Genomic DNA, 25,225 nt, shown 5'->3' with positions numbered 1-25,225 from the left:
GATCAAATCACCTGTGCAAAATAATGGAAATCCTGAAAACATGACCTGTTGGGGGTCCATGAGGACTGGAGTTGAGAAACACTGCCTTAATGGTAGCTGCCACTCCTAAGATTTGGGGCACTTAAGTACATAGAGGTCTGTTCTCCACTATGCTCAGTCCTTTAAGGTACTCCTCCACCTTTTCCACATACCTTGAATATACCTACTGAGAGCTGTTAAGTGCTCACATGGGCTTTTTCTTTGGTTGTTTGTGACGCTTGGAGACAATAGTGTGATCTACAGCTTGGAGGTATAAATGTGGGGGTTTTAGTTTATACATAGAGAATCCCCCCATCTTCACCTCCCACAATTTATTAATTACTCATTTTTAAATGGTTTTTCTTCTCTCTTTCGTCTCTCCCTTCTTTGCCTTTTTCTTACCTTGACTATAGAATACTTCCCTCCTGTGTTTTTTGGGAAGAGGAGAGTGGAGGTGTTATGTAGTTCTAATACACTTTCTGTACTAGGGTGACAACAACGCTTCTCCTTAGACTCAGTACAGTGAGTGAGCATTGTCACTCTAGGACAGGTATGTCCAGAGGCATCCCTAGGGTTGGTGTCACCCAGTGCAGTAACACTTGGTGACACCCCCTCCAACGATCCCCGCAGAATGGATCGGATCTGCAAATTGAGCATAATGGATCGGACTCCAATCCATTATGCTCAATCCGCAGATCCGATCCATTCTGCGGGGATCGTCGGCTTTCTTTACAACTTACCTTTTCTTGGAGTGGGTCCGGGACAACTGTGCATGTCCCAGTTTCAGGCACAATCAATCGATGATAGCAGTTCTATCATGCGCAGTTGCTTCAGGGTGACATATCTACATGGGAGACACATCTTGCCGATACGCCGGTGTCACCCCGCAGGATCGTCCACATGCAACCTATACGGGGTGGCACCATCCTGCGGGGATCATCGGCTTGCTTTACAACTTTTTGTGGAGCAGGTCCAGTGCCACCCTGTGCGGTCGGTGTCACCCGGTGTGGACCGCACCTGCCTTGGGACGCCACTTGGTATGTCCTAGGATAAGTGTGTTACTGGCAAGCTCACCAAGTGAAAATAAAGGAATAGAGGCCTGAAGAAAGAAAACTAATGCAGCTGCCACATCTAAGGATTGTCAAAGAATATATAAACCCAGCATTTCATATTCCTGATATGCAATTGCTGCTCCATGTGCATGTATGAAGAAGTATCTTATTCTCTTTGTATTGACACCTGTGTGAAATACCTGGTGTTCCTGCCAGTTCTTCTGCTTTTCTAATAAATACTGATCACATTAGGCATAAGAACATAGCATGGTAATTTTTCTGGCTGTGCTGGGAGCTAATGCAGTGATTAGGCTTGTGCTGACACCCCCCTTACCCCCCCCGTACAGCCATTTTCTGGGAAGATCAGTGCATTGCTGTTTCTTCTCCCCTGTTCCTTATGCAGCTGAGAACAGAGAATATTAGGTGATCACCTATATAAAAAGGTAAAAAAGGTATTTATAATGTTTTTATATACCATATATATACACAAATGTTTTGCCTTTCATTTCTATTTTAGACTGAATGGGATGTTTTGCAAGGTGCAGGTTTACATAATCTTTAAGTTTCAAAATCTTTGACAGTTCTTGGTGGTAAAAGGCGTGCAAATGAAATGATAGCAAACACTTATTTAATATCTATAAATTGAGTTGCAGCTGTGTTTCCAGGACAGTATTCCCATCCTTGGAAGAATTTTCAGTCTCTCTTTTCTTTTTATATTTTTGCACTTTTGCGAGAAGGTGGCTATTGAACTAAGCTAAAGATTTCTACAGTAGTTGAAGCCATTGTATACATAAACAAATATAAAAAAACTCATTGGTAAATTCAAGTCTCATTTTCCTTGATGCATTGCAGATCAACTTTCCATCTACATTTATCAGTAAGAAAACATCTCTAACGTGTTTGAAAGAATTTTATTAATACATAACTATATATTGCACAAATTGAAAAGCAAGTTTTTCAGGGCTGGAATAGTGCATCATTAACTACGCAGACTGAAACTCTAGCATACATCGTAACCCATTCCATAACATCATCCCTGCTCTTTTTGTTCCTGTTCTTTCGACTTGCTTCCTATGGCATTAACCTGAGCTGAACTGACTGCTAACTAATTTTCCAGCATGTGACATTTATGCAGCATGGTTTAATACATATAGAGAATAATTTGAAAGTTTAATAGGTGAAATACGTTATACTGGAATTTCTGCTGCAGTACATTTGCCAGATATGACAGAAAGTGCATATACCTTTGATGTGAGTCTGCCTCAAGACTGGTTCTATATACTGTATGGCTGTTTAATCACTTCCATGTTACTTCCCTGATTTTTTTTTTTCATTACATTCATTATTATGCTGAGAAGGCATCTTTAAATAGAAGAACCTTCTGGTTTGTGGGTCCTACAGGTGTTTTTCCAGGTTTTTTTCTGTACCTTCATATTGGAAGACTTTGATGGATAATACCCAAGCATACATGGCTTTCCTACTTTGGATAATTACTACAAGTTAAGGCTTCACAAAACCAAGTGCTCTCTCTAACCCCCTCTCATATCACCTCTCCTTGCCAGTTTGGCACTTGTATCAATGATCTCATGCTTTAAATAACTTGTGGTTATGGTATTTTATTTTATCATCACTTTTGAAACTATGAGACTGAGGGTATCTCTCTGTCATCTGTATATATTAAACATAGCCTGGATACATATTCATTAAATGCTGGAAAACAGTACTCAGATTCTCATTCATTCTCAAAAGTTTATCAGAAATGTAAACACTACAGCAGCTTATGCAGCTGATTCTATTTGTGTGTATATATATATATATATATATATATATATATATATGCTATGCCAGAATATAAAACAGTAGAATGTAAAGTCATCTGACTCTACTGCTGCTGATTTTTAGAGGCCTTAGAAGATTTCACAAGAATCATGGCACCATTTAGTGTCTTTAAAATGTGTCCCATCTAATTAAGCAAGGTGGATATTTTTCTACTAACCTTTTTAAGTGTTAGTCAAAAGCTCCGAAACATTTCATTTTTTAAACATAGGATATTACATGTGTATATCTCTTTCTCATTTTATCTGTTTGGCAGGAGATCTGCATCAATAATTAGAGCTTCCACGTGCCCTGCAGACCACCACAAACTTCTCAATTGATGTGAAGGTAACGGCTAAGGCTTTGTATGGCAACATTTTTGTGAATTATTCAAACATTGATCTTCCTTTAAATCCTACACATTTAATTCTGTAACTCACCTTCCAATCGACTCCTGACAACCCTTTAGCCAAAATCATTCTTTCTCTATCATCTTTTTCTTTAGCCTTCCATTTCCAGTTTTACATGTTAGTGCCAAAATGTCCACAAGATTTTTCATGAATCACAAAATTATACCTACATCCTATAGTCATAGCTATCATTGCAAGTGGAATAGATAATGCAATATCATATTGCCATTGCCCCCCTTTTGTCACCCTTGGTATATACCCCATAAGCATATTCTACGTGATTGGTAGCACATAAGTGTTGCGGTTTTTTTAAGAATATGTTTTAACCACTTAACTAGAGCACCCGGCAGAGCTATTTTTGCTCCTGGTCACTCTAGTATGTGGCTAGCTTATTGTTCATTCTGCTCATCAGAAACACAGTGGGGTTCACCATGTCACAGCATAGTCTCTGAGGTTGACAGCTCCAGAGTATGATTCTTGGATCTCTAGTGACCTCTTTGGTGGATCCAACCGTCTGCTTGGTCTAGTCTTTAATAAGCTAGTTTATTTTGCACCTTTCTTTCCTACCTGAGTTGAGTCACTCTCTACTTGGTCTGTACCAGAAGATTTTTCACTTTTCTCTACCTTACTTGTTATACCTTGCTCTTTTTCAGATTTTTTAGTTGACTCATTTGTCTTGGATGACTTTTCTGTTTTTTGTGATGATTTATCTTCTACTTTAGATGAGCCTTTTTCTTCTGTTTTTACTTCTTTAGCTGGCTGTTTTTCTTCTACCTTTGCAGGCTTTTTATCATCTACTTTAGCTGGTTTCTTTGCATCTTTTTCTTCTACTTTAGCAATTTTTTTCTCTTCCTCTTTAACTGGCTTTTCATCTTTCTTCACTGGCTGCTTTTCCTCTACTTTTTCAGTTTTTTTCTCTTCTACTTTACCTGGTTTCTTCTCCTCTACCTTGACTGGTTTCTTCTCCTCTACCTTGGCTGGTTTCTTCTCCTCTACCTTGGCTGGTTTTTTTTCATCTTCCTTTGTTGGTTCCTTTCCCTCTGTTTTGGTTGGTTTCTTCTCCTCCGCTTTAGGTGTCTTTTTTTCATCCTCCTTAGCTGGTTGTTTTTCCTCTACCTTTACTGGTTTCTTTTCCTCTGCCTTAGTTGCCTTTTTTTCATCCTCCTTAACTGGTTGCTTTTCCTCTGATTTAGCTGGCTTCTTCTCCTCTGCTTTAGCTGGCTTCTTCTCCTCTGCTTTAGCTGGCTTCTTTTCATCCTCCTTAACTGGTTGCTTTTCCTCTGCTTTAGCTGGCTTCTTCTCCTCTGCTTTAGTGGTCTTCTTTTCATCTCCCTTAACTGGTTGCTTTTCTTCTACTTTAGCTGACTTTGTCTCCTTAGCTGGCTTCTTTTCATCCTCCTTAACTGGTTGCTTTACCTCTGCCTTAGCTGGCTTCTTTTCTTCCTCAGTAACTGCCTGCTTTTCCTCAACCTTAATTGGTTTCTTTTCTGCCTCCTTAACTGGTTCCTTTTCTTCAGCTTTAGTGGATTTCTTATCATCTGCAATAACCAGCTTTTTTTCTTCTTTCTTAACTGTTTGTTTTTCCTCTTCTTTTGCTGGCTTTTTGTCCTCTACCTTAGCTGGCTTCTTTTCATCTTTTGTAGGCTGTTTTTCCTCACCCTTAGCTGGCTGCTTTTCCTCTGCCTTAATGGGTTTCTTTTCCTCTACCTTACTTGGCTTCTTGTCTTCTTCCTTCGTGATCTGTTTTGCTTCCACCTTTGCTGGTTTCTTCTCCTCTGCTGCTGCTGGTTTCTTTTCTCCTTCTTTGGTGGGTGGCTTTTCCTCTGCTTTAGCTGGTTTCTTCTCTGCTGTTGGCTGCTTCTCTTCCTCCTTGGTAGGTGTTTTTTCCACTGCTTTAACTGGCTTCTTTTCCTTTACTACAGATGGCTTCTTCTGTTCCTCCTTAGAAGGTTGTTTTACTCTCTCTTCAGCTGGTTTCCCTTCCTCTTCTTTGGCTGGTTTCTTTTTGTCTTCCTTTGCAGGCTCCTTTTCCTCCAACTTAGATGGTTTCTTATCCTCTGCCTTATCTAACTCTGTTTCATTTTCTTTGGCAGGTTTCTTCTCCTCTGCTTTTGCTGGTGTCTTTTCTGTTTTTTTTTGTTCTTCTACCTCTGCATTCTTAGCTGGCTTCTTTTCCTCCTCCTTAGCTGGTTTCTTTTCTTTCTCTGTTAAAGGCTTCTTTTCTTCTTCCTTAGCTGGTTTCTTGTCTTCTATCTTAGTAGCTTTTTTATCCTCTTCCTGAATTGATTTTGTGTCTTTTATTTTCTCATATTCCTTTCCAGCTTTCTTTTCATCTTCTTTGGGAAGCTTCTCCTTTTCTTTGGTTGGTTCTGTTGTGTAATCTTTTTCCTTTTCTTTCTTCTTGCCAGCATCTGTGTCCTCTGCAAAGCCTCTGTCATCTTTCTTAGCAGGCTTCTTTTTGTCTTTGGTGTCTGACTCATTTTCCTCCTTTTTGCTGGCATTTTTTTCTTCCTTTTTAGAAGGCTCTTCTTTTTTTGCTGGCCCGGATTTTTCTTCTTTCTTTAAAGGTTGTTTACCTATATCATTTGGTTCCTCTTTCACTTTTTTCTGCACTGATTGTCCATTGTCACTCTTTCCTGATTCCCCCTTGTCTTCCTTTTTTGAGTCTTTTTCATTTGTTTCTTTATCTTTTCCAATTATTTCAGGTTCCTTTATTTTGCTTGGTTCCTGGATTCCAGGTTTCTCAAATTTTTCATTTTCTTTCCCACCTTCAGTTGATTCACTCTCTCCATCCTCTGCCCCCTCTGTTGATTTATTATCTTCATGTTCTCCCTCTTTCCCATCTTCTACTTCATCCATTTCTGTTGCTTCATCTTCCTCCTCCTTTTCTGATAATTCCTCAGGTGTCTTCTCACCTGTTGCAGATTCCTTGTCAGGAGATGTAACTATTTCTTCTTCTTCCGTTACCTCCTCAGTGACATGCGTTTCTTCTGTCTGCTTCTCTACAATTACAGTTTCTTTATCTGATTTCTCCACAATCTTAATTTTTTCTTCTTTTTTCACTTTAATATGCTTTGGTGTACTTGGGATTCTTGGAGTTCTATCGTCAAATGGAAAATGATCAAAACTGCTTCCAATGCGACATTCTTCTCCTTCCAGTAGTTTTCTAGAGACACAATAGCAACAATGTTTTATGATATTGACATGCATCAAAGCTACTATAACACAGTCAGAACAGTTATAAATTGTATAGTGTCAACAACAGAAATAATTGTATTATATTTATCAGTAAAGTGTCTGCAGATTTCAACAAATAATTATATCACTGAATTCCTGGATAATTTTAGATTTAGTATAAGGGTATTGTACACTTTCAAATGTTTTTATTGTTTTCACTAGGTATTAGTGTAGTTATATTCCCTGTGTCATTTGTTTGCCTTATCTTGTAATGATGGGTTCATATGGCTGCAATTTGTGGGGTAATAGCTGTACAATTCCCCTATGTCTATGCATTCCTTCACCTAGCTTTCCCCTATTCGCTAAAAGGACAGACAATGTCTTGTTTTGGGTCATGTAGCATCATATCCATGCCTTGCAATTTCCTCTGTGTTGCATCACTAATGTTGCAGCGCTAATGTGATGAAAACACATCTCTTTCAGCATGGTGATCTCTCTGCGAATGCTCTGCTTGTAATTACTGCCCCTGCAACAGTGCTAGAGAGACCCCCAGGGATTGTGGGATATGTAGTTTCTTTACAGGAGGTGTCAGTTCTTAAACTACATACAAAGGTCATGAATTACCCTGTGCAGTGCCATGCCATGTCCCTCATCTTTAAAATAGATATTTCTGACACCAGAATGTGAAGATTTACTGTATAGGGTGTACAGACCAACAAATTACACAACAAAAATACAAAGATTAATGCACATTTTATGCAGATGAAAAACAGGTAGGAAGTTTTGCCTTTAACTGGAGAAAATAGTCCAAAGCCCATTATCTGAATATTTTTGGGGCTCTTAACATTTATTACAAATGAAGCTTAAAGTGTAAATATACCAAAATTAACAAGGTAAGGAGTTGTTACTGGTGAGTTCAGTCAGCTCTAGGCTTCTTATTCTGAAAAGACAAGTGCACTTTGGATACACACTCTGCCTCCTTTAAAATATTCGGATAAAATGAAAATGAAAGCACTTTTTAGAGTATGAAGATTGCATTAAAGGTCTTCTGTACTTTTGTTAAAAACTAATGTTAAGATATCAGGTAAATCTGAACTGGGTTTATAGCAAGAAACAGGTACTTTTGGTTATCCTTACTTTTACAATGAGGGTCTTTGTGTACTTCCTCTCTATATATGTGATCTTTCACTGCTCCTGCCTACGTGTCTGCAGCTAGTGCAAACAGTAAGGTCCGTACACAGGAACAGCAGCATGGAAAATCGGTAAATACAGCCCTTGTTATGCAAGGACAAGACAGATGTCAGCCTGATGGGCTGGGGGGGAGTCTTAGACACCTTGTCACTGCAGAGGACTTGGTTGCCCAAAGCATCTCAGCAATTTAATTATCCCTACAATGCTGAATACCCCCGTTACAGGGCCATCCAATCAGGACCTATTCAGACAATTTCACAGCAGAGGGATAAAACAACCATAAGGGGAACCAGAATTTTTGCAAAATAGGTAGAAAGATTTCCACCTTCAGCAGAAGGTCACATTAGACACTTGACAGACTATTTAATGCTGTAAAGGTGGCCAAGGTCTGTCTAATGGGCTGACGGTAATGTTTAAAGAAAAAGAAGATGCCATTAAACCCAATTAAACCCTCTAGTCAGACTGCATTTCAATATATATTATATTTATATTTTATTATGTTACTTTTTTTAGCTGCTAGGTGTGGCAGCAAGGGTTAAATATCTTGTGTTGACAACACATAGGAGAGTCAGACTGCTGCTCTTATACACAACGCAGCGACCTGGCTCTCCAGCAATTCAACACAGCCTTGTATAGTGCTCTAATCCACAGCTTTCTCCAACTTGAGCACACTTAGGCTACGTTCACACTAGCATTGTGTGCAGGCGGCAGAGAGGCGTTTGGCAAGTGTTTTTACCGCTTCCCAAATGTCTCAGACAATTCTGCACATTGCAGCACATGGTGCTGTTCTAACGGGAGTGTTAGCGTCGCAGCAAAACGGACGCCTCTGGTCGAGTCAGGAGGCGTTGAAGCCTCCTATTCTAGTCTATGGTGCCGCTCCGCAAACGCCCAGCTGCCGTTTGCGACGCGTTTGCGGGGCGTTTGCGAAGCGGTAACACCATTTAAACTTCAAAATAGGCGTTTGTGGGGCGTTTATAATGCTCGGCAAACACCTAGCAACTGCCGCTAAACCACGCATGCGGCGTTTGCGGAGCGTTTGCCGAGCGTTAAAAAACGTTCCGCAAACGCCGGACCAACACTTCCAAATGCTATAGGGGTGTTTGGTAAGCGTTGGTAAAACAGTCAAGTGTGAACGAGCCCTTAGAAGCTAAAAAGTTAAAGGGCAGATTATTTATTACTGTATATACAGCCTGACTGCGATCAGTTAATAATTCAGTAGGGTTGGTAAAATATGAAAGTGCAGCGCTAACTTAAACAATGATTACACATAAGATAGATCCCATATGAATGTGGATCGGCAAAAAAGACGGCGTCAGTTCATCAGATGTGCTAAATACGTATACAGTCTCCAACACTTGAAGAGCCAGGGATAGTAGATATCAGAAATGATAAAGAAAAGCCAAGTAATGCACTGACCAGATAGCGCAAGTTAAAGCGCATGGGACATTTAAGACCTGTCCCTGGTACTCAGCCACTGTATCACTGGAGCAAGGCGGTGTCATCTATAGGGTGACCACTAGATGTCATCTGTCCGGATGGAAGCTGTGTCCAGCCACTGTGTTGATGGATCAGGTGGGTGTTGTCTGTAGGGTGACCACTAGATGTCATCGGTTCCAGGAGAAGCTGTATCACGGATCCAGGGATGTCACTGCAGATGTGTTCTTGTTAGGCACAATCCCAGGACCTACTGGATTTACAGGCTCCCCAGAAATAAAGAGCCCGTGGAAAAAGGCCTCAAATAGTGTGATAACGTTTATTTAAAATTGAACAATCAGAAAAGAACTTACTTAGCAAAGGTACAGCTGCTTATAAACGGCCAGACCGGAGGTACATGTACATAAGATAAACATAGCTTGGCACTTCCCTAACGCGTATCGTGTAAGTACACATCATCAGAGGGCCCCTCTGATGATGTGTACTTACACGATACGCGTTAGGGAAGTGCCAAGCTATGTTTATCTTATGTACATGTACCTCCGGTCTGGCCGTTTATAAGCAGCTGTACCTTTGCTAAGTAAGTTCTTTTCTGATTGTTCAATTTTAAATAAACGTTATCACACTATTTGAGGCCTTTTTCCACGGGCTCTTTATTTCTGGGGAGCCTGTAAATCCAGTAGGTCCTGGGATTGTGCCTAACAAGAACACATCTGCAGTGACATCCCTGGATCCGTGATACAGCTTCTCCTGGAACCGATGACATCTAGTGGTCACCCTACAGACAACACCCACCTGATCCATCAACACAGTGGCTGGACACAGCTTCCATCCGGACAGATGACATCTAGTGGTCACCCTATAGATGACACCGCCTTGCTCCAGTGATACAGTGGCTGAGTACCAGGGACAGGTCTTAAATGTCCCATGCGCTTTAACTTGCGCTATCTGGTCAGTGCATTACTTGGCTTTTCTTTATCATTTCTGATATCTACTATCCCTGGCTCTTCAAGTGTTGGAGACTGTATACGTATTTAGCACATCTGATGAACTGACGCCGTCTTTTTTGCCGATCCACATTCATATGGGATCTATCTTATGTGTAATCATTGTTTAAGTTAGCGCTGCACTTTCATATTTTACCATTACTCTGGAGGTTCACGAGGTGCCTTTTAGTGCCAGCAGCTACCCTATCTACATCCTCATACTGCGCTCGATTTTATATATATATTTATATATAAGTTTATTTTATCAATTCAGTAGGGTTCCTTTGGGCTTTAGGAGATAAAACAAATTTTAAATTATAAAAGATATAACAAAGACTAAAGCTGAAATGCAAAATAAGAATTATATTAATTACCAAAAAGTTTAAAAGTATAACTGTTAAGAAATCTGTTTATATAGCTTGCCCTAGATGTAAAATAGGAAATATAAGTGTGGAGAACAATTAGAAATCAGAGACTTAAAAGTTACTTTTGTTGACAAAAATTCTTCTCCATATCAACTACAGTGCCTTGAAAAAGTATCCATACCCTTTGAAATTTTCCACATTTTGTCATGTTACAACCAAAAGCATAAATGTATTTTATTGATGGATTTCAGGTGATAGACCAACACAAAGTGGCACATAATTGTGAAGTGGAAGGAAAATGATAAATGGTTTTCAACATTGTTTACAAATAAATATGTGAAAAGTGTGGGGTGCATTTGTATTCAGCCCCCCTGAGTCAATATTTGGTAGAAGGGGATAAAAGAAAGAGCGCACCAACCTTGCGTATTACCTCATTACCTCATATCCCCTCAAAAAGTTACATAAAACACGAACATTAAACATGGCATAAACAGTGGTAGTACTATAAATGAGTATAGAAATACTAATAATTATAATGATAAAAACCGAAAAAAAATGGGTAAGAATATATATATGGTGGAAAGATTGAGCTCTTAATTGCAAAACTAACAGAAGAATCGCTGGTTAAAAATCGATTAACAATTTAAAATGTTTTAAAAAATAATTAAACAAAAAAAAAAAAAATTCCTTAAAAAATGTTTTATATATGTTTTTGAAAATTAGTGTAATCTCTATATCCTAAAATGTATCCATAGTATAAATGAATATATATATATATATAATGTACAGCGCTGAGCGAACTATTGGCGCTTTATAAATACTGTATAATAATAATATATATGATGGTACAAATTTAATGAATGAATTATTTAATTATTAGCATATAAAAATCCATATATATATATAAATAAAATGTATAATATGTCAATATTTGGTAGAACCACCTTTCGCTGCAATTACAGCTGCAAGTCTTTTTGGGGATGTCTCTACCATGCACACTTTTCAGATATTTATTTGTAAAACATTTTGAAAACCATTTATCATTTTCCTTCCACTTCACAGTTATGTGCCACTTTGTGTTGATCTATCACATAAAATCCCAATAAAATACATTTACGTTTTTGGTTGTAACATGACAAAAGTTGGAAAATTTCAAGGGGTTATCACCTTGAAAAAACTTGCTATCCTTCTGTTCTGTAGATATTGAGACATTCAAAGCCAGTGCACTTTCTGAAAATAATATCTAAGTAGGAAGATGTGTCCATTGTAATCACACAATCAATTCTAGTGTTGTAATAGAAACAGTGAACTTCCATAGCATCTTTCTGGACATGTACCACTGTATCTAAAGATGAAACCCTCAACAATAAAATCATTCACTTTTTGTGTTAGCCTGCAACTTTAACTCTAGCTCTATGAAGAAAGACTTTAGAGAAAATCATTGGGCTACTTTTAAAAGCAGAGACAAAAGTATTATGTCACACTAATATCATTATCAATATCCCTATATTGCTAGTGAGGAACCAGTAGAGTGCAGTGGAGTATAGTATTATATTTGACATATGCGTTTAGAAAGTAGAGCCATGACTTTGATTTTACAGGGGAGCCCTGACTGTAACAAAAAGACTTAATCTCCAGGATCACACAAAGCGATTAGCACTGGGTGGTACCCTGTCACATTCCTACTAATTAATTGTCTTTAAAAAAAACTTTTGGTACAGTTCTGGTAAACGCTACAACCAGGAAACAGCAGTTATGTAACCATAATTTCATTTATGTGTAAATAATTTGGAGAAAATGCAAAAATTTATTGTAGAGTATATTCAAGAACCAGAGATATATGGTCCCAGTTCATTTTGTTATTCATAGTTGATCAGGTGGCTGGAATGAAAAGCAATGTGGCCAACACCTGTTTTAGAGGATGTAAAGCTGTGTCCATGCTGAAACATATATCATGGGATTGCCCTAGGATCAAATGATGCTGGACAATGTTTACCAGTTTATCTACGTAGTACATGGGTAAAGGTATATGCAAAAAAAAAAAAATTCCTATGAAGCACATTTAGCCTGAAGCCCATAATCAATAATTCATACTCCTTACTCTCATCTTTAGGGCTGCCAAAGAGACTCTAGAAAAATTTAAACTGTACTCGCAATTTTGCAGGTTAAACAAAAAATGTCATGGTACTTCGACAACAAAAACTATTTGCCATGCTTTACGACTCAGTACACGAATTCCAAAAATAATGGTCACCATGGGCTGAGCACTACCTTCCAACAATTTAAACCAATCACTGCTATAAAACGTAAAAGTGAAAGGGAAGAGAGGATAAAATGCTGGTTTCAGGCTTGACATTAAACACAATAATTCTTAATCCTAGACAACCTTTACTATCCACCCTTCTTTCTCTTCTCTATTCACTTTCTTCCTATCTGTCATGGTGTAGCCTGCAGATTTCTGTTTGAGAAATTATTACCTCCTTGCTGCAGTGTTCTGCTAGATCTGTGATTCCATTTCACTCCTGTGTAACAACCCTGGCTTTGTCTACGTCTGTGCTTGCCTGCCTCCCGCGCTGACCTTGGCTTGTTTCCTGGAATCCCTTAGGTCCTTTGTCATTGTACTACGCACATGCTAGTGATCTTCACATCCTCAGCTGGGTGTACCTGGGCGCCACAACCTGGTCCCAGCTTGCTACCTGTGCACCCCCACCATGAGGAGCCCTGGTGAAGAAGCAAGCTGGGGCTTAGGCTCCGTGCCCTGGGGAACCCCAAGTTGGCGATCTATGAGGGTTCATTATCACACACACCTGACACTATCATTCTAAAAATCTTATTTAGAAGATTGAATATTGATTTCGGCATGCATATGTTGGGTCAACAGAACATTCTCTTACAAAATACTATTCAGTGTCAAAAAGGCTGTACAGCCTGGATCTCAGCAGATCAGGAACAGGTGAGAACAACTAGGAGGAGGGCTTAAAAATAAATGTTACTGTACTCAAATTGAACTCTGTTCAAATAATATAATCAGATAAGCCATTTTCCTGATGAAGGCATTACTGTAAACTAATTGTATGTGTAAATTTTAGCTTATGCTATTGAGTTTTGTAAACGACAGGCTTGTTACAACAAAGAGGCTAAGGAGAGCCACCTGATGGCTCAATATTACAAAAAAAAATAAAATGAAAGAAACTAGTCCATAAGCAATTTTTCATACATACCTGAATAAAAAAAGGAAACACATTTTCAGAAATATTATTATGTACTCCTGAACATAATAAACACATAAATAAAAAAATATAGGACTAGCTAGCAGTATTGCCTGTGGTCCCCCAGCAGCTGATCTTTCCCCATTACTGAATGACATGTCTTGTCCTGTACTGTGTCTCTGTGTGGAGGTGGTCACATTGGTAGAGGCTTCTCATGTCTTGCTGGCTTGCTGGAGGCTCCTCATGTCAGAGCTTCCAGCAAGGAAAAGAGTAAGCAGCACAGTTGTATCATCACTAGATCTCACTCCGAATCTCATGAGACTAACAGCAGTCGTACTTTAGATTCACAACGCAGATATATAGCTATTAGACGGTAGGTATAGTAGTGCCTAGGCGTACTCACATACCAAAATGCACTGCTAACTTTCAGGCAGACAAAGGGTACATGTTTAGTGTGGCTTAGCCACAATTAACATTTCAAAATGTTCTTATAACACAGAAAATGTGCCCTATTTGATTTCAGTTCCCCTTTAAAGTAGAAGGAATTTCTTAACATTAAAGTGGAGTTCCACCTGAAAAAAAAAAGTAGCTACAACAACTGTAGCTGTTGAATTTTAAAATACAGTCACTTACCTGTCCCTTGGTCCAGCGGTGTCCTCACCACCGCTAGTTTCACCAGCCGTCTTCTATCCCTGGTGCTGGCATCTTCAGTGTGGGCACCTGGCTGTGACAGCTTGCGGCTCCATAGCCGGGTGCCCACTGCGCATGCCCGAGAAGCGCTGCGCTTTGTGAATGGCCCCGTAGTCTTCTGGGACCTGTCACGTGTCCCACAAGACTACAGTGAGGGAGAGGGGGAGGACAACTTCCGTTTCCGATCACCTAGGCGATCGCAGCGGAAGTGGGAGCGGGTACCTGTCAAATTCGGGTATCTGCTCCCCCCCCCCCCGTTCCCCAAAGGTGCCAATCCTTAATGGGGAGCGGGGGACAAAACCTTAAAGAGGAACTTCCCCTTTTGGGTGGAGCTCCACTGTAAATGAACTGACTGCAAAGCTCTGATTCCTCTGTGTAAATGTGCAGAGATGATACAAGGCTGAATTACTTCAGTGACATCACCTGGTGGTATCCAAAACTCTAGATGTTATTGGCGGGAGAGAGAGTTCCTGCCAGTCAGTTGTACATTTACTCAGAGCAAAACAAAAGGGGCACAAACCCCTAGTGCATTATCCACAGCACTTTATTAAAACATGGAAATTATGGTTATAGACTCTCAAAGGGAATACAAATAGCAGCATTGTATTTAGTCCAGAAACTATGGAATGTGATGGAACTACTCTGTTTTGACTGGATGTCCTACACCAGCGTAGTGCTGTGGACAATGCACTAGGCCACAGGTGTCAAACTGCTGAGAAATTACAAATCCCATGAGGCATTTCAGTTACAAGCATGACTCCCAAAGGCAGAGGCATGATTGGACTTGTAGTTTCGCAACAGGTGGAGGGCCTCCAGTTTGACACCCCTGCACTAGGCATATGTGCCCCTTTTGTTTTGTTTGTACAGTTTGGAGATTCCCCAGTTTCAAAGAGGCAGCAATGTCTGCACTAACAGTCTGGATTGCACGGTGGCTAGTTTGATTTGAAAAACTGGGCTCAGCTTTTCTGGGTGTTCTTAGCACTACGTTGTCAAGTTTCTTCTTCAATTTACACAGAGCAGGCAAAGCTTTGCAGTTATGTGACCATATAGAAAAAAAAATGTAGAAAAGGTATTTACATTGCAGCACAGTGGCTAAATGGTTAGCACTTCCGCCTGGCAGTACTAGGGCCGTCAGTTCAAATCCCAGCCATGGCACCACCTGCCTGGAGTTTGCATGTTCTCACTGTGCCTGCATGGGTTTCCTCCAGGTACTCCAGTTTCCTCCCACACTCCAAAGACATGCTGGTAGGTTAATTAGCTCCTGTCTAAATTGGCCCTAGTATGTGTATGTATGAAGGTGAGTTAGGGACCTTAGATTGTACACTCCTTGAGGGTTAGGGACTGATGTGAATGTACAATATATATATGTGTAAAGCGCTGTGTAAATGGACGGCGCTATATAAGTACCTGAAATAAATAAATACATTGCAATTTATGCTAAAATATACGCAGGGCAAGTTGGTTTATTGTTAAGTCTTTCCTTCTAATTTATTATTTAAATAATAAACATGTTATACTTACCTGCTCTATGAAATAGTTTTGCACAGGACAGCTCCAATCCTTCTCTTCTGGGGTCCCCTGCTGGAACTCCTGGCTTCTCCCCCTTCTAATTGCCCCATAGCAAGCTACTTGCTATGGGGGCACTTGTGTGGTCTCGATCCCGAGCTGCGCTGTGTGTCCATTAACACACACAGCGTGGCTCAGCTCCTCCCCCTCTCTCCTCATTGGCCATGATTGACAGTGGCAAGAAGCAATGGCTCCTGCTGACACCTTGATCTCCAGTGAGGAGAAAGAAAGCCGCTGCTCTCAGGTACAATGCTGGATCGAAATTAGTCTTGGTTAAGTGGGGGGGGGGGGAGGGCTACACACAGCAGTTTTTAGATTACTCTAGATTACTATTAATCTAACAATCCATATCCTTTTTCCCTATAATATGTATTTTCATTATTGAATTTCATGAAACAAATCTGAAGCTGCTCAACTAAAAAGCTCTGTTGGTATAAAACTTACTTATTTGAGCATCCTGTAAAACAAGAGATGACCTTTTTCTTTACAAGTAGTTAAAATTACAACATTATCCATATAAAATCTTCAGCAACAGATTCAAGAGTCATTTTTTTTACTGAAAGTATATTAATACCATTTAGTTCTAGCCAGGTTCTCCCTTTTATACCTGTAGGCTGCAATCTCTATATCTAAGGCCATCTTAACATTCAGTAAATCTTGATATTCCCGAATCTGTGCAGCCATTTCCCATTTAGTGTTTCTCAGCTCGTTTTCCAGTTGTTGCAGAGTGTCCTGTTGCAAACAAAAAAGATTTTTAAAGAAATATTCAGAAAACCATAATACACAAGGGGGTTTCATCATTCATCAGGCTAATATTAAAAAAGGGTCATTTCAGATAATATGAAAAAGATAGATAGATAGACAGATAGACAGACAGACAGACAGACAGACAGACAGACAGACAGACAGACAGACAGACAGACAGACAGACAGACAGACAGACAGACAGATAGATAGATAGATAGATAGATAGATAGATAGATAGGTAGCTTATCTTCACAGTGTAGGGGCTACCCTTTGTTAGTTACATTTTGATTGCATAGGATGATGTGCATTATTAAAATTATTAGGGTTTTTTAGGGGTTTTTTCCCTGTGTTTCCCCCTGATGATCTGGCCAGTAACACACCTCCTGTATATACAGACACCACTTTGGATGAATGAGCACAGAGGACAGATTTGAACAGCAGCATTGCCAGTCTGGGGGGGGGTTAGATGCACTAGCAGATTTAACTACAGTAACAAATTGAAGCTGAACACTAGCTAATACTTTATCATCAGTTACAGCAAACAGTTTTGTTTCCTTTTGGGATAAAGGTTTTACATGAATAAATAAAAGCTGATAATTTTAAAGTGGAACTTTACCCATAACAACTTGATAAAAAATAATGTTCTTTAACAAGCAACATATATTCCACATTAATAATTATGCTACCAAAATTAGTGTGTGATGTAATTTGCTTCCAGCATTTCTTCTTGCTGGAAGCTGCCATTTTGTTGAATCTCAAAGCCACTGAACAGCAGTCAATCTTTAGGCTGTCAGCAGATCAGCATCTACATTTTGGACACAGTGCCGAAAAATAGAGAGCAACTAAGTATGTGCAGAGCTGGGCAAAACTGATTTTAAAAAGTATGATTATTTTTAATGTTTTATATAGCTATACATGCAAAAGGGGAAAAACTGAAGTGATCTAGAGAATTTTCTGACTAAAGATCCACTTTAGGCACCCCTTCCAGTGTTAAATGGTCTGTCTCATCCCTGTAACTGCAAGAGAACTTTTATTTTGAAAAACAATAGACCTACTGGCTGGATCACCAGTTGAAAATAGAAGAAAGAAAGCATAAAAAGGAAACTAATACAGCCATCACATTTAGGAATTGATAAGCTGCAATATGATAAATGTTTGCTTTTGGGTTTAATGCCACTTTAAGCCCTGGTTCACACTGATGCAGTGCAAAATTCCGCACCACATCAGAATCGCACCCCGTTCATGCGAGCTGCTGTGGGTGTGTATGTTTACAACACCCCGAAAGCGGTCCACAAAATGAGGTGCGATGTGCAGAATCGGATTGCAAAGGTGTGAGTATTCCCAGCGATCCGATTCTAGTGCGCACCAAAAAAAGGGTCCTGCATGTTTTTGGTGTGGGTGTGGTGCGATTTGAGCCAAACAAAATGTATGGCTCCAATCGCACCGCACAAAATTGCATGTGATTTGCACAGGAATGCAGTGTGGTTCCTGTGTGAATCAGATGTGATATACCGCACCGCATATATGTGAACTCAGGCTGAGTTTAATAAAGACCCATATTTTAGGCAAAAACCATTTCAAGGCTCCTCCTGTCCTAGATTGTAAGCTTGAAAGAGCAGGGCCCTCAAACCCCTCATGTTTTGCATTGTATTGGTATTGTTCTGTCACATGTTCTGTCCCCCTCTGTAATGTACAGCGCTGAGCGAACTATTGGCGCTTTATAAATACTGTATAATAATAATAATAATAATAGATATCATATACCAAAGCCCAAAACAACCTGTTTTGTACATGTGTAGCAAAACTCAATGAAGTGCCCTAATAGCACATTTGAAGCAGAATTTACTCTATATAATTACATACTAACCTATGTTTTTGCATTTATGGCTACAAGTCCAAATTATATTTTGCATTTTACAGCCTTGTCAAATTCTATAGCTATTGATTTCTAGAAAAATAGTGGGTCTTCCTATGTTAATAAAAATAACATTTAAAATGATGAAAATGCAGATCCTTGTTTGTTGAATTTAAATCAATTTTTACAGTACATTTGTGAATAACCATGGCTGAAAAAGTACAAACTAGAAGTTCTACCTGGTAAGATGCCAGTTCTGCCTGGTGGCGATCCTCTAGATCCATACATTGACACTCCAGGGATTGTTGGGATCCTTTGAGAATTTCCAACTGCGTGATCTGACTCTGTAACTGGTGACGATAATTGGTGATCTCTTCATTAGCAGAACGCATGGCGTGAGTATTGACATGGGAAGCCTCATTTAGTTTCTCCAGCTTCACTGTAAATCATTATTTAGTAAATCACTGTAAATTATTTATTAATATTATGAGATAAATAAATAAATACAGAATATATAGATTACATAGAATGGCAACGACACACATTTGCCATTTAGTATTTTGCTGATTTATACCTTAAATAAATGGGAGAAACATCATCTTGGCTATAACAATATGGTAAATAGCTGATCTGTAAACCCTACCAATGAACCTCTCGTTTTTGCTACTTTTTGGTTAGCAAAATTTAATATTTAAACAATTTGTTATATCTGTTCAATAAGTGCAAAAACATCTGTTGCTCCTGCCAGTAATCCAGTGCTGTCCTATGCACTCTTCTGTTTTATGTCAAACAGGGTTGTCAGGAAGTCTGCTAGGACTACAGATCACCTCCTTTTATGTTAGAGAGAGAATTAAACAAGAAAGTATTCTGTAGTTTTGCCGTAGACTGACAATGCTGTTCCTCAATAGATACAGTACGGTGAGTGAGCATTGCCAGTGTAGTGCAGGTCGTGTGATACTGGCAGAATCACCAGATGAAAATAAAGGGAAGAAGAAAAACAAATATAGCCGCCACAGCTAGAGCCTGATAAGCTGAAAATATGAAAAAATTTGTTCTTGGGATTTAGACACATTTAAATATATCTCAGGGATTGCCACATATATTGCCAAAAGTATAGGGACGCCTGCCTTTACAAGCACATGATATTTAATGGCATCCCAGTCTTAGTCCGTAGAGTTCAATATTGAGCTGGCCCACCCTTTGCAGCTATAACAGCTTCAACTCTTCTGGGAAGGCTGTCCACAAGGTTTAGGAGTGTGTCTATGGAAATGTTTGACCATTCTTCCAGAAGCGCATTTGTGAGGTCAGGCGCTGTCTCCGCTCGAATTCATCCCCAAAGGTGTTCTATCAGGTTGAGGTCAGGACTCTGTGCAGGCCAGTCAAGTTCCTCCACCCCAAACTCGGTCATCCATGTCATGGCCGGATCTAGGGGGCTGCTGGGGTGGGATATTCCCCCCCAGATTCCAGTTGTGACCCCTCAAACCCAGCAGCCCTCTCTTGTCTCCAACCCTGGACACTCTGCCCCACCACTGGACAGAGGCAGGGACGCACTGAGAGCTCCATCAGCTACCTTCTCCCTCTTCTGAAGACAAATAAATGCACAAAACAAAGTGCTGAATTATAGTGAATCATCAGACATTTCTCTGCACACAGCTTTATTCCTGCCCATCTGACTGTATTTGGATCTCTATGCAGCATGATCACTGCACACTGACAGTCAGCCTGGCAGTAAATAAAGCAGGTCAGTAAAGGTCCTCCACCCCAAACTCGGTCATCCATGTCTTTATGGACCTTGCTTTGTGCACTGGTGCGCAGTCATGTTGGAACAGGAAAGGGCCATCACTAAACTGTTCCCACAAAGTTGGAAGCATGAAATAGTCCAAAATGTCTTGGCATGCTGACACCTTAAGAGTTCCCCTCACTGGAACTAAGGGCCAAGCCCAACCACTGAAAAACAACCCCACACCATAATCCCCCCTCCACCAAATGTTACACTTGGCACAATGCAAACAGGCAAGTACCGTTGCCCTGGCAACCGCCAAACCCAGACACTTCCATCTGATTGCCAGACAGAGAAGTGTGATTAGTCATTTCAGAGGACGTGTCTCCATTGCTCTACAGTCCAGTGGCGGCGTGCTTTACACTACTGCATCCGACGTTTTGCATTGCACTTGGTGATGTAAGGCTTGGATACAGCTGCTTGGCTATGGAAACCCATTCCATGAAGCTCTCAACGCACTGCTGTGCTAATCTGAAGGCCACATGAAGTTTGGAAGTCTTTAGCTATTGACTCTGCAGACAGTTGGCAACTTCTGCGCACTGTGCACTTCAGCATGTGCTGACCCTGCTCTTTCATTTTTTTTACGTGGCCTACCACTTCGTGGCTGAGTTGCTGCCATTCCCAGTTGCTTCCACTTTGTTATAATACCACTAACAGTTGACTGCGGAATATTTAGTAGCAAGGAGATTTCATTAATGGACTTATTGCACAGGTGGCAACCTATCACGGTACCAAGCTTGAATTCACAAAGCTCCTGAGAGCGACCCATTCTTTCACAAATGTTTGTAGAAGCAGTCTGCATGCCTAGGTGCTTGATTTTATACACCTGTGTCCATGGAGGTAATTGGAACACCTGAATGCAATGATTTGGAGGGGTGTCCCAATACTTTTGGCAATATAGTGCATGTTAGAGTGCATATAGCCACAAAAATACCCCCTGTGTCAGTTGGCAGTACAGGGTACAAGGCTTTTATGCTCCCATTAAACTGGGCTTCACCCAGCTTTGGTGTCAATTTCCCCACTGCCACTTGTATTGGTTTACTGCTGGTTACCAACCTATGTTTTTATTCTCTTGATGGTGATCATGTCATCATCATTAACAATATTATAAATAGCAAAAGAAAAAAAAACATAGGGTAAGGCACCTGATAATACCATAAGGTGCCACTGATAATGAATGTAAATTAAAAAGACGTCTGTTCCATATAAGTACCAGTAATAGCAAGAGTCTCTGGAACTCGCCAGGGTAGGTGGAGTCAGGAGAGGAAACAATCCATTAATGCCAAAGAGCTGCATAGGGATGCTATGGTTTTTGTTATACCCTTGAGAAATATTGCTGAATCATATCTGCTGTCATGCGTCAGCAAAAAAGAGATGTAACAAAATCCCTTCAAATTGGCTGCACCCCCTCCCATCCCTTCCGGCCTATTAGCTCTTTCCATCAAACATTTATAATATACTTGAAAGGAAATAAAATTGTTATAGCACGCTGTTTTAAATCAAAGTGCCAAGAAGACCACTTTAAAATGCATTTGCCTTTGGCTAAATGAAGCTATAACAAGATATAACATAAATTTCACATCACCCCTTTGGTACTGGTATTAGCAGTCTCCAAACCCAATCTTCCCATGCCGCACCCAATATCCTAGCGCACCAGAATGACAAGCTCTTAAACAATATAATTCCACAGAGATGTACATTTTTGGGACAATTGTGGTAAAATAGAAAAGCCCCAAACCTTTAAAGTGACACTAAACTTTGGTTTTATTTTTTAAAACGAATCTATTCAAGTATGTATTCTTAACTTAACAAGGTATTTTCTATTGCTCTTGGTCTCCTCCAAATCTCCACATTTCTTTTTTTTCTTTTGCTGCTGTGATCTGACTTCCTGTTAGAGGGTGGCTACGTTTGTTCTCCATGGTCCCACTGTATGTAGGAATGCAGTCACCTTCTCTTGCTTGCTCAGGATTTGAACTAGGTACTATGTACTATTGAATTTGTTCATAGAGCAGTGCACATGACCACAATTGACGTGCACTGCTCATTCCAAACAAACAGAAGTTAGGGAGAATTTCGAGAGCTCAAAGAGGATGTTTCATGGGGGCCAAAATCACTAAGAAACAATTTTATGAAAAATAGACTACAAGGCCATTAAGTAGTGGATGTGTATGAATTATTTTTGTAGATTAAGAATATCATTTAGTACCACTTTAAGGGCTCTTCTCTCTTTGCCTTCAAGCTTCACACAACACCGTACAATAGAGGCCTGACCACCATCCTTGTGCTACACTTGATTTTGTAAAGCTGTCAGCAATCAAAACATAATTTAACTTTTTTTGCTAGGTTTTTTCCACTTATTAAATCCTTGTTCCTTTCCCTGATAAGTTTTACGTTAGACCTGTGGCCTCCCTTGATGTCTTGTTGGCTGCACTCTTTTTAATTTGAGAAGGTCTGTCCTGTGAAAAGTGTGCAAGTATTTAACCCCTGCTAGTGGAATGAAGCAGAACTTCAATGACCTGAACAGGATTGCTGTAAATATTGTGGATTCGTATAGAATTTAAGTACTATAACTATGTAATTCAAGGGAATTATGCTGTTCTAATCTAGAGCTGAACCCCCTGATTCAGTGCTATAATGTACAGGCAAGTCAAAGAAGAGTTCCAATACAGCGCATATGCATATTCATTACTGTCCTGACAAGTGCCATAGCACATGACTGAATGATGCTGTGACGCTGCACTGCAGAACTGCTTCCTAGGAATATCATCAGCATCCCAAGGTACATCTCACTGCTATACTTGTATAGATCTTCATTTGTTTCTATTTTTGTCTACCATGACGCTAGAAATAACAGCCAGTTTTATCTCACCATTGATATCATCTCTGACATAATGCAGTTAGCAGATTTAGTATATTGCACATATCTGCTAGATGAAAACACTTGCATCAATTACAGGATTTGCTGTTTCTTTTTATGACGCAAGATTAGGACCTTCATCCTATTGCTGCACAAGAGAAGATCAAGGGGAGGGGCAGGCACCAATATAGAACCTAACCATGACTCAGGAATTTCATCTGCGAAAAAGTAACCTCTTCATAGCCTGAAGGCATCAACCCATTTGTAGTATGTGGATGCCTTTATCACCACTAAAGGAAGTTTTTATATCACAAGTTCAGTTCATATAGACAGTAAATGTGAATGATTCTGTACAATTGAGCAGGTTTGCATTCATTTTCTAGGAACCATGTTGGAAGTTTTGAGCTGAATCATATGACAGAAGCAAAGAGAAGCTCAAGAGAAGATATAACATGCAGGTTTTATTTCTAGTGAAGGCTCTCTCTCCAACCTGTGTAATTGAGAAACCTAAGTTATGAGAGTTACAAGAGATAGCCAATAGAGGTTAGTGTCTGCAATTTACAAATTGCTCATGCTACATTTTGTCTTTTCCCCCCATCTCACTCACCTTTGAACCATTCATGAGTCTGCATGTTGTTTCTGCCTATGTGGCCTTCTAGTTGAGATCTTATCTCTTTTAGGGCAGAAGCCAGGTCCAGACCAGGCAGCTCTCCCAGTTGCTGAGTTGTGATTTGGCTACCTTGTATCTGGCTAAGAAGGTCTTCAACATCCTCCTGGTGATTTGTGCTCAAATGAGTGACCTCATCTTGCAAAGCTTGCACCTTTCTTCCAATCTGCTCACTTTCTAGGCTGCACTCCTGCAGGTACTGCCTCAGTGTCCTCTCAGCAGCCAAAGCTTCCTCCTTCAGTCTTTCCTCTTCTTGTCCTTTCATTCTTAGCATCTCAATATCCTCACTTAGGCGATCTTTTTCCAGCTGTTCTTGACCATTTTCAGAGTTGATTTTCAGGAGCTGATTACGCATGTCTCGGATCTCCCTTTCATATAACTGCCCGATGGCAGAGATACCAGCCTGCTGCTTTCGAAGTTCATTTGCTTCTTGTTGTAAGCTGTCATTTTGTTCTTCCAGTCTCCGCACCTTCTCTATATAGCCAGCAAACCTGTCATTCAGCCCCTGCAAGGCCTCTTTTTCATCCCTTGGCCCATTTGTGGGTTCAGGACTTTCACTGTAGGAAAGGCCACTCCGTCGACTCCGACTTTGGGACTGGAAGCTGCTACTGCCACTGTGGGTGAGGGAGACAGAGCTAGACCGAAGGTAGGCATCTCCTGGGTATCTGCGATAAGTGACAGGACCCATGGAGCGTTCCAGGCTGAAGCTGAGCATGATGAGGTTATGGAAACAGAGGGAATTCAAAAGAAAATACAAAAAAGTCAAGAAAGAGTAATGTGATGAAACAAATATGATGTGATTATGAAATGAGAGAAAACCAAGGGATTGGAAATTCAGAGGTGAAAGTACTTGAATATGCACAGGGTGAAAAAAGCTGCACAGATGAAAGGATCAGTCCAGGATCTAATGCACACACACAGTGAGGGAGATGCAGGGCACTGCGGCAGATAGAGGACAGCATCAGCTTTTATACTGCAGCAAACTTCTCAACTCAGCAAAGCAGAGACACCACCCCTGCATCACACTCATCTTACACGCTGACTCTGAGCGAGCACAGCATCCCACATTGACATCACAGGACCAGCTCTAGATACAGCCCAGTGCAGAGAGGGATGCACACATGGAGGATGGGATTGTTGTATGTTACACAATATCTCAAGATGCTAGTTCAATATTTTATAATAACATATGCTTGTCTTCCATATTAAGAATAGAAAAAAAAACAGAGAAATAATACAACTATTCTAAAATTCCATTATACAGACAACTAGGCTAAACAAAAAATGAATTGCTCTGTACATTATTTAAGAAGCCTAAAATCTTTGTCATGAAAAGATGAAACGACAAAAAGTTGTCAGCTTGTCAGTATGAAAGCCTTGCTCTGCAAATACAGTGTTGCTGCCTC

At 40.1% G+C, this 25,225-nt stretch overlaps 1 protein-coding gene across 1 annotated transcript; it reads right to left on the bottom strand.

The window, feature by feature from the left end:
• Positions 1-1,962: 1,962 nt before the first annotated feature.
• NEFH (neurofilament heavy chain) lies at positions 1,963-24,773 on the bottom strand. The gene is made up of 4 exons (XM_089655447.1): positions 23,760-24,773; positions 18,755-18,954; positions 16,521-16,645; positions 1,963-6,461 (listed from the first exon to the last, which is right to left on the bottom strand). The coding sequence occupies exons 1-4, from the start codon at positions 24,532-24,534 to the stop codon at positions 3,839-3,841; spliced, it is 3,723 nt and encodes a 1,240-aa protein (XP_089511573.1). The 5' UTR covers positions 24,535-24,773; the 3' UTR covers positions 1,963-3,838.
• Between the last annotated feature and the right edge of the window lie 452 nt (positions 24,774-25,225).

The sequence above is a fragment of the Staurois parvus genome, unplaced genomic scaffold (genome assembly GCF_062004578.1).
Source record: "Staurois parvus isolate SC_StPar_1 unplaced genomic scaffold, SC_StPar_1.0 ptg000840l, whole genome shotgun sequence".
NCBI classification, from domain to species: Eukaryota; Metazoa; Chordata; class Amphibia; order Anura; family Ranidae; genus Staurois; species Staurois parvus.
This window is presented reverse-complemented; position numbering and strand designations above follow the sequence as displayed.

Bases quoted from the DNA above. Each gene is read 5' to 3' on its own strand.
- NEFH (XM_089655447.1), bottom strand. From the start codon at position 24,534: ATGCTCAGCTTCAGCCTGGAACGCTCCATGGGTCCTGTCACTTATCGC. The intron at 16,646-18,754 runs GTAGAACTTCTA...TGTTTGCAACAG, and splicing joins CAGAACTGGCATCTTACCAG to GACACTCTGCAACAACTGGA. The intron at 6,462-16,520 runs GTATAAAAGGGA...TTGTGTCTCTAG, and splicing joins ATAGAGATTGCAGCCTACAG to AAAACTACTGGAAGGAGAAG.